The 10,419-nt window shown below is 36.2% G+C and overlaps 1 protein-coding gene across 1 annotated transcript in view; it reads left to right on the top strand.

Moving 5' to 3' along the window:
• Positions 1-1,476, top strand: part of LOC121389530 (C-type lectin domain family 18 member A-like) — a 30,701-nt gene extending 29,225 nt beyond the window's left edge. The window contains exon 9 of the mRNA XM_041521194.1: positions 944-1,476. Coding sequence (XP_041377128.1) covers positions 944-975 — 32 coding nt within the window. The 3' untranslated portion in view covers positions 976-1,476. The remainder of the gene's footprint in view (positions 1-943) is intronic.
• The last annotated feature ends 8,943 nt before the right edge of the window (positions 1,477-10,419 follow it).

The raw sequence follows: 10,419 nt of genomic DNA on the forward strand, positions 1-10,419 counted from the left end.
CAAATAATTTCGTACGTACGAAAACAATAATTATATTTTAGGAAATAAAATGAAATTTAACGTAGTACAAATATTAGCACGATCAGAAACACGTTTAATATACATTCACTAATATTTTATGCAGACAGATATAAAAAGTCTCTGTTAATCGATAACATCTTTAAAATTGCAGAAAACTCAGGAATGTCCCTTTAAGGCAGAGAGGAATTGTAGTTGTAGAATACAGGTAATTGCATTTCAGAACATATAATTTTTAAAATTTTAGGGGGGAACATACCCCAAACACCCATAACAGTTTGTATTGCACCCTGATTTCAGTCAGCCCCCAAGATTGACTTGCTTCCGCCGTGCTTTCAAAAAAACAGTAGGGGAACTCTAAGAAGAATTTACAATTGCCAAAATTGGAAGGTATATTAGCTGTCGGAATGCTTATATGATAATAGTGAATTAAATGGGTAAACATTACAACCGGTAGTTCAGTATTACAGTAGGTTTTATGACCACCAAAGATATTGAAGGACGATTGAGGTCAGAAGTGAATTTTGAAAGTTGACGTTTTTTATCAATAAATCGCAAATTCAAACAATAAAAAGGAATAAAAACAAAACAATAACAACTGTATGATCAACAGAATGAAAACGATTGACAGAAATAATGTTCCACGGTGATTAATCGACCTTCCTGAAAATTGTCAAAATCGAAAATGACACCCCACGCACGTTTTCGGGGCAACTGCGTGATGCACGTGGAAACTATGGAATGCGTTTCGGTGTCTTGTTAAACAGACCTGAATGTTCTTTACTAGGATGTCGGTGGTCAAAACGTATGTTCGGTCTAATAGTTGATATTATTAATATTTAATAGTTTTTTTGAAGAGTACATTGCAAACTTGGGGCATTTTCGCTGAACGCAACCTGTTAAATGCGACTATATTTGATTTCAGGGCCGTATCCAGTGACATCCGAGGGTACATAAGTAAAGCCGTGAATGCACACCACACCCTGCTAAACAGAGATGCCGACATGGCAGAATTAAATTGTTCTATAAAACAGAAACGCTTTATGTTCAGCACACGCAAACTCCAGTCGGACAGACAGCCTCACAGATACACGGACATACAGATCAATTCGTGCTGTTTGATTTCTACTGGGTGGCTACAGAAAACGTAATGCATTCGTACAGCATTGTGTCGTTTTGAGCATGTAGGACCGAATTTGCAGTCTGTGCACTTTTAATTTTTATGAATATATATCTCTACACTGTAAGCTTACGGTTTATGAGAATAAAGGTCATTGTCATTGTCATTGTTTATGTCTTACACACGTGTAACTACATACATTTAATGACAATGCTTAAGTAAACACCTGCGTTTTAAGAAAAACAGAATACGTAAATTCGGCCCGTAGTTTATCTTAATGAATTTTGTAACGACATTCGATTTTGTGTTTCTGTGTGTTAAAGTCTAGTAAAAACTGTTTTCAAGGCGAACGTCTCGTGTTTTCTTTCAGAATGGGTTACATGGGGGGAGGCGGGAGACACCATAATTATTGCTATAAGCCTGGTATGTGCGCTGCGGTTGTTTCTCTATGAATGAATGAATGGATGGATGGATAGATGGATGGATGGATGAATGATAAAAATACCGATTAGCTATTGGTGACTGTTTTTAACAACACCTTGTAACATATTAATCTGTAGTGTTATTTTATATATATATATTTTTTTATCCCACTGCCCCTTTTCCTTTCTCTTCTTTGAATTCCATTTCATTTCTTCCTGATCTGGCAACTCCTCCTATCTTTCAATTTCATTTGCTGTCCACCTCCACATCCCAGTCCTTGTCTCCCAAACCGCAACAGGTGCTTGTCTCTTCGTGCCACACACCTGTCATTCACCCATCAGCTTTTAGCTGTGGGCTTAGTCTGACCACTTCGGAGAGTGTTCAGTAGTTTCTTCTGGCAGTGTTAAGAGGCACTTGTAACTATCTACTATGCTCCCCCACTACCGGTGGTCGTTAGTTAGTGCCGTGGGTCAGAGGGTTAGCGGCAGAGGGTTAGCGGCAGAGGACGAGGATGCCAGGTGGGTGCAGGGAAATACACAGAGACTGCATCCGTGGAGGAAGTTGAGACAGGTAGGCGATGGTGTGGACTTTGAGAAGACAGAGTTGGAGGAAACTGATCGTGGGAGAAATTGGAAAGTGTTTTTATATTAAGATAATGAGAATGACAGGCAGAGGGTGATAGATGAGAAAGATGAATGAATGTGTGAGCCAGCTTTGACGGGATTTGAACCACTGTCGTCAGCTTGATTGTCCAGCAGCTTATCCACTAGACCACGGAGATCACTAGTGTATTGTTATTTTAACACTTGGTCGAGAAAGAGAAAAACGAAATCCACTTCTGTCGCAAAGGCTAATCGTGCCAATCGATCAGTAAAGCGTCTTTTACATAGACTTTCTTACAGACAGAAGAGCACATACCACGAAGTTTGTGGTACCAGTCTTGAAACACTGCTTGGAACGGGTGAAAAGACTGAGTGTGTACAAACGGTGATCGAGCCCACAACCCTCCCCCGATCACTCTGCCACTGAGCTACATCACGGCCACGCAATAACGACATCAACAATAACAGCTTGGTAATCGATTCAAACCTGCGACATCGATTTGCAACAGGTCAAAGTGTATAAACAGTGATGCCGATATTGTCGGTACGATAGCAGCCACCTTTACTAATATAATACACTCGGTAATATGATTTATGGGGTCTAAAATCAACCGTTTTATAGGAGATGTAAGTCCCTGAAATTTGCGTTGGCCGCCGTATTTGGATTTATGTTCATTAGCCCCTTTCCCAGTATCTTATTTTGGCGGATTTTGGATGTAATGTTCAGTGGGGTCATCGTAACAATATATATTAAAAACCCTTCTGTTGCAATTTATTCCAGTTTCACCTAAATGTTGGCTTAATTTACTGGACTATATTGTTCAGTAAAGAATCTCCTCGGGAGTGGCTGTCCTCATGTAGACGAGGCACTGGATAAAGATTCGTGGAATCAACCATTCGACTCTGCACTGAGCCGAGATACAACCCTGATCACGTATTACGTTGTTCTCTTGCAGATTTGGGTGAAACTGGTTGGTAGGGATAAAACCTAATGGATTAACCTAATGGAATCGATCTTAAGTCCTATCACACCCAATACGAGCACCTTATCATTACATCATACCCCGTCCACTATACAAAGAAACAAACAAAACAAATAACAACAACAACAACAACAACAACAACAAAACAAACAAAATAAATACCCCTTCCCCCCGAATACCCCAAAGGAATCTATTGGGAAGGGTCGATAATATGACCCCGCGTACCTCAGTTAGATTATTTTCAAAGAAATAACTCGTCAATGACCTGAATGGGTTATTTCTTTCTCTTGGGTGTGTAGAATAATGTAGCAGCTTTCCCATTGTTATCTTGTGTCACAGAAAGCCGGGATCTTCAATAGATGATAAGGAACGGGGACTAGAGGCAGGGCGTGACTCCGGGGTGGTGGTTGGGTATTCAATACTAAAGAGAAGAAAGATTTGTAAAAGCAAGAGCCACAATGTCCCTAGTCCATGCTACACAAAGAAAATAGGAGAAAAAAACCAAAAAAAAAACCCCAACAACCCCCAAACAAAACAACAAACAAATCCAACCCACATCTATAGCGTTGACTGAAAACAAGACTAGATGGTTTACTTGTAAACACTTTAGAATTATATATACGCACGAGAAATGTAAATTTATTTGACCAGTGGGCTACAAATCAATTTCTCTTCGCCATTTATTCATGTTCAGGAATATAAGACCTGGATTAAAACCAACAAACATCCTATGTCGGGATAAGTATTCTTATGACGTTGGTTGGTTGAGAATGTATAGTTCTTGTAAAACACATTTTCAGCAAAGATATAAATCCTACACAAAAAGAAAAAACAAAAGAAGAAAGTAAAAAGAAGAAAAAAGAAAAGAACAAAACAAATAAAGAAAAATAATACTTAAATAACATACCCGTAGGAAAAGTTGAATACAAATAAATTGCCATGTAAAAAACAGATGGCCTCCAGATGCTTGGAACTTGTGTTTGAAGCCACCAAAAGCTAAAACTTTCGTGGGGAAACCAAGCCTTCGCATTCCCCTAAATAGCTTGTGTCTCCCTACAGTGGTGCCACGGGCTTAAATAACCAGAATATTCCACCTTCTGACTACCACATACTTTCGTATTTCCTCGAGAAAAATGAGACAATTAAACCACGAGCAGGTATTTAAATAATGGGGTTTTACGTTTCATATTTCTAAACAGATTTCCATTTATTACAAGAAATACACATCGACAATGGGTTCACATCGACTACATAACAACTTCATATAATATTCTGTCTATATTTCCAATTATTTTGAACAGCTGTTTTAATAACACACAGTGATATGACACTTATTAATATAGATCCATATTTGCCGATGTAACAGCTGTGCCTTTTGGATCTATGATTAAGAATTTTATTTGTTAGTTTAATATGAGTTCTAAAACATGTCAGATATGTTATCGTGTTTTCAAACATTTCATATATTTGAGATCAACCGCAAAATTTTTGTTTATTGTGGGATTCATCTCCCAACCAAACATTTTGAGAGTTAGATGTATTTTTGGATCTCCTTGAATAAAGGAGCGATTTACTAAAAAAGATAATTTCGAAGTGTTGGTGTCATGTACCACGTATAAAATGATACACACTACATACTATCCCATATTGTTCAGTAATATTTTATAGTATATATTACACTATACATTATAGTTTTGGATCGCGTGGCTGTCAGCGTAGAGTAGCGCCTCTCAGCGGTCTGTTAAAATTGTCGACAGCTGTGAATTGTTCAGGTTCGACTCGCTTATCGCTGAGCTTGTATAACGCGCGCTGGTTTAAATTTTGAACATTGTACATATTGTGCGTGAGCGGTTTTCCAATTTATATATTCAATCACAAAGATATTGTAAACATTGTTTTTTTTGCTTCTGTTTATCCACGTCAGTGTTGATGATCAAATTTGTCCAGTCGGATCGGGTCTGGTACGTTTTAAACATGCTCATATGCCAGTAGAGCTTCAAGCATGTCTGTCTCGGGGCCGGTCTCTGGATAGCCAGAAATCTGTCTCGGGACAAATTTGTCCAGTGTTAACATTGAACAGAATAGAGCACTACAGAGGTTTCGTAATTTGTTCGGATCACCAGCTACTTCGAACTTAGCATTCGGCCAAACTGCGCATAGGTTGACCAACTATTGGAGTATGATCTTGATACTCTCAAATATACGAATAAAAATAAGTCGAAATCACATCAACAAATTAATCTGATGATCACTGACTTAGACTTAATAGATGTATGGAGATCGCTCCATCCAAATACTAAAATGTTTACTTGGAGGAGACAAATAACAGACTTAATAAATGTATGGAGATCGCTGCACCCAAATACTAAAATATTTACTTGGAGGAGACAAATAACAGACTTAATAAATGTATGGAGATCGCCAAATAACAAACTTAATAGATGTATGGAGATCGCTTCATCCAAATACTAAAATATTTACTTGGAGGAGGAAAATAAAAACTTAATAGATATATGGAGATCGTTTCGTCCAAATACTGAAACGTTTACTTGGAGGGGACAAATAACAAACAAAGATGGTTAGATTATTTTCTTGTTTCTCCAGATTTACAACCAGTTTTCGTAGACACTGATATTGATGTATGCTATTAATCTGATCATTCACCAATCAAAATTGGTTTTAAATTTTTTGAACATGAACGGGGTAGAGGGACTTGGAAATTGAATAATAGTTTATTGCAAGATAAGGATTATATTGACTCATTTATAGAAGATACTGTTAGAAAATATTACGAAGATGTTCATCTGTCGGATAGTGACAAGAACCAGAATTTTCAATAAATGACCAATTACTTTGGGAAATAATAACATTGTTGATTAGAGGTAAAACTATTGCTTACGCATCATTCACAAAACATGAAAAAATTAAAATGAAGAATCTTTAGAAACATAATTGAAACATCTTTATGGGATTGAACATGCTGGGGAAAATATTCTAATAGAAATTAAAGAAATAAAAAGTCAGTTAAGAGAATTAAGAGAAATTAAAGTAAAGGGAATGTTTATTCGAGTAAAACAAAAGTGGAAAATTGAAGAAGATACAACATATTTTTTAACATGGAAAAAAGAAATTTTGCGTAAAAGATCATTCCTAAACTTGTACTTGAGGATGAAACGGAGTCAACGAATCAGAGCGAAATTATTAAAGCACAAAAATAACATAACAAATCACAATACATACAACTAAAAACAAAACACTATTTGAAAAAAACAATTGGTTTGGATGGGAAAAAATAAATATTTTAGAAAGTAAATTAACATACGAAGATAGTTGTCACGGGGATTCTATAATTCCCGTAACCGAATAAAACACGATTATCAAAATGTCTCTCCTACTTGTATATCTATTAGATCTCTCTGTAACAGGCTGTTAAACCCTAGTATGGCTCGTCTCAAGGTATGATCAGAGATTCTATCTTATATAAAGTATATATTATTATAGCACGTTAGTTCTCTAGAAACACAACAAAAACACAATACACTTTGGAATCTGTATTAATCTACGCTGACAAATGTACAGCCGTAGTAGTAAATTAAGAACAGCAATAATAACAACCCAGAACTGATCACTTAATTAGTTAATCTCTAGGTGTCTGGTTACACAATATGCGAATCACTTCACCGTTACACCACACCCACACGTGTGATAATTGAGAAACGCTTCTAGGAGAAGTTAATTAATAAAGGAATTACCACTCTATTCCTAACTGGTTAATTTTTAATTAACCCTTACTACTCGTTCAGTAACGTGGGATAATTAGGGAACGCTTCCAGGGGAAGTTAATTAATAAAGGAATTACAGCTCTATTCCTAACGGGTTAATTTTTAATTAACCCTAACTACTCATTCAGTAACCTTGTAACACAGAATTAATACTTATCACAATAAAGACAATAACCTACAGTTTACCTAGGTCGGCTAGGATGACTGGCTAAGCTTTATATTACCAAATACTCGTATAATGTTAGAACAAAAAGTCTACGATTTACTTCGTCAGATGACCGAAGACACTGTCTAAAGAATATTGGTATAATACAGTATTAAAATATTTAAAGTCACATCAATCACATCAAGGTTATACACAGAGCAGAAAATATATAATTACCAAAGTCCCGTCTGAACTAATATATTTCGTTCAGTGGACGACGTCCGTGATCCCCTGGAGCCTTCCTAATTCGTTCTCCTCGATATCTCTAAAACACTAGCTATTTATTATAAATCAGGATTTTGCCTGGGGGTACAAGGCGGTACCTCACGTATCATCTCATATTCCAACTCTACTAGAGTCGGTATTATTTCTCTCTGATCGTCAGACTTACTGACGCCATCGTCGCCAAATCACGGTTGTAAAACCCGCACTCGCAGAGGTATTACGTAACTACTCGCCACATGGCCTCCACAGCTGGACTAAGTGCATATTGGAATGTCCGATCGCGCGAAGTATTACGTAACAAGTTGCCCATCTGGGCTTAAGTGCAATGAAACTGCACACGGCCCTCTAACACAAGTAAAATCGCCACAGGCGAAAACAAATTAAGAGCATATACTGTCACAATAGTTATGAATCAATGAAGAACATGCAAACTGGTAAATCGCTTGGTCTTGGTGGTTTTACTGTGGAATTTTATAAAATGTTTTGGCGTGATCTTCACGAGCATCTAATACGTTTAATAAATTATGGATATGCAAAAATGTTATCGATAACACAAAAACAGGGCATGATTACGTGTCTGCCAAAGGAAAGAAAATCAAAATATTATCTTAAAAATTGGCGACCAATATCTCTCTTAAATATTGACTATCAAAATTGCATCTTCAACCATCGCCAACAGAATTAAAGGGACATTCCTGAGTTTGCTGCAATTTGTAAGATGTTATCGACTAACAGTGACTTTTTAACGATTGTAATTACATATCAAATATATTTTTTCTGCATAAAATATTAGTGGCTGTATATTAAACATGTTTCTGGTCGGTCTAATATTTGTACAAAGTTAAATTTCAATTTATTTCCTACGAAATTATTTGAAGCCCAAATTGGATTTTGTCTTCATTCAAATTTTAAAACGACCAGAAACACATTGAATATACAGACACTGATATTCTAAACAAGAAAATATATTTAATATGTAAGTTTAATCGTAGAAATATTTTATTAGTCAGAACCATCTTACAATGCAGCAAACTCAGGAATGTCCCTTTAAAACCATTTTAAACAACATAATCACTGAAACAGACTCATAGCTTATGAAAAATCGGTATATAGGTGAATGTACTAGACTAATATCTGACCTATTAGATAAAACTAATAAAGAAGGAATTCTTGGAATGTTTTTACTTTTATATTTGAAAATGCTTTTGACTCTTTAGAGTGACGCTTTATTAGAAAAAAGTGTAGATTTCGTCGGTTTTGGTCCGTGAATTATCAAGTGGGTCAATACCATTTATAACGATATTTTAGTTGTATTACAAATAATGGACATTATCATCTTTTTTTTCCAATCGAAAGAGGAGTAAGACAAGGAGATCCTCTATCACCCTATTTATTCATAATTGAGGTTGAAATAATAAGTGCAGCGCTATAAATGATCCAAATATTAATTTATTAAACAAATGAAGAATGTCTAATTACTCAGTATTCTGACAATACAACGCATATTAGATGACAATGAATTGTCCTTAAAGCAAGCTTTGTATCTGGTTGATAAATTTTCTTCTTGCTCTAGTCTGAGAGCAAATGTTGACAATATCCAAGCTATCTGGATTGGGTCAAGACAGGTTGTGGTGTAGAACACAAAACAAATTGTCCCTATCATATGGAGTCATGAAGGACATACAAACTCAAAAATATATATGTCTATCTATCTACCTATCTGTCTATGTATGTATCTATGTATGTATGTATGTATGTATGTATGTATGTATGTATGTATGTATATATCTGTCTGTCTGTCTATTTATCTATACATGTATGTATGTATGTATATATGTACTGACAGACAATTCGACACTAGGCTTTTTGTACAGCTTACCACAAAGACTAATCAAAGGTTATTCTTAATCCCGCTTTCTGTTTGACTGACGTGTCGTGGTGTGTTTTTATTTAGAATGTCAGTCCAGTACACGCTATCACATCATTCTATTACTGTATTATTGATAACAAAAATCAATCTGGTACAACCTGCAGATTCAAACCTGATAAAGGAACGGTCGATTTGCCAACACGTGTCGACAATACCTCGATATACTTCCTGTTATCTTGATCGGTTGATTGATCCATCGATCCTTGCAATGGACTAACCCATTGAGCGCTTTACCATTCCATCTTGAGCTCCACAACTTCTATATTCAAAGTCATGATGATGTTACGCCATGTTCTTCGTGTTTTGGTTACAATGCCTGGTAAGACCTTGTATCGACAGCAAGCGCGCTTGAACATTTATTTGTTATCACCGCGTTAATTTCTTTTGTGGGCATCTATAAAACGATGAGATGCGAGACGTAGTCAGTGGTAAAGCGCTCGCTTGATGCGCGATCGGTTTGGGATCGTTCCCCGTCGGTGGGCCCATTGGGCTATTTCTCGTTCCAACCAGTGCACCACGACTGGTATATCAAAGGCGGTGATATGTGATATCCTGTCTGTGGGAAAGTGCATATAAAAGATCCCTTGCTGCATTTGAAAAAATATAGCGGGTTTCCTTTGATGATTATATGTCAAAATTACCACGTTTGACATCTAATAGCCGATGATTAATGAATCAATATGCTCTAGTGGTGTCGTTAAATAAACCAAGTTATAAAAAGATGATGTTGTGTTGTGCTGTCTATAGAACTGTGTATAAAGAACCCGTGTTGCTAACAGATTATTGATAATAAGAACAGTACATTATCGACATCGAGTTTCTTCTCCCTCACCAGGCCACGTGTTTCAACTACCATAGTATTAAACACTTGACGTCTTCAGTTAAACAGTGTTTTGTTTACCTCTGATTGTGGTCCCAACCAGTGCCCTAGTAGTGTAGTTAAACAAAACTAACTTTTTAACTTTTCCTTTTAAAAAAAATAAAATAAAAATAATATATATATATATATATATATATACTACTACTAGCCCGCTGATAGCAAGTATAGTTTTAAGGTAAGAAACTATATAGGTTACTTAAATAGCAGGAAAATTGTTGTTTAATGACACCCCAGCACATTTTTAACTACGG

Source organism: Gigantopelta aegis, chromosome 14, assembly GCF_016097555.1.
Source record: "Gigantopelta aegis isolate Gae_Host chromosome 14, Gae_host_genome, whole genome shotgun sequence".
Lineage (NCBI taxonomy): Eukaryota > Metazoa > Mollusca > Gastropoda > Neomphalida > Peltospiridae > Gigantopelta > Gigantopelta aegis.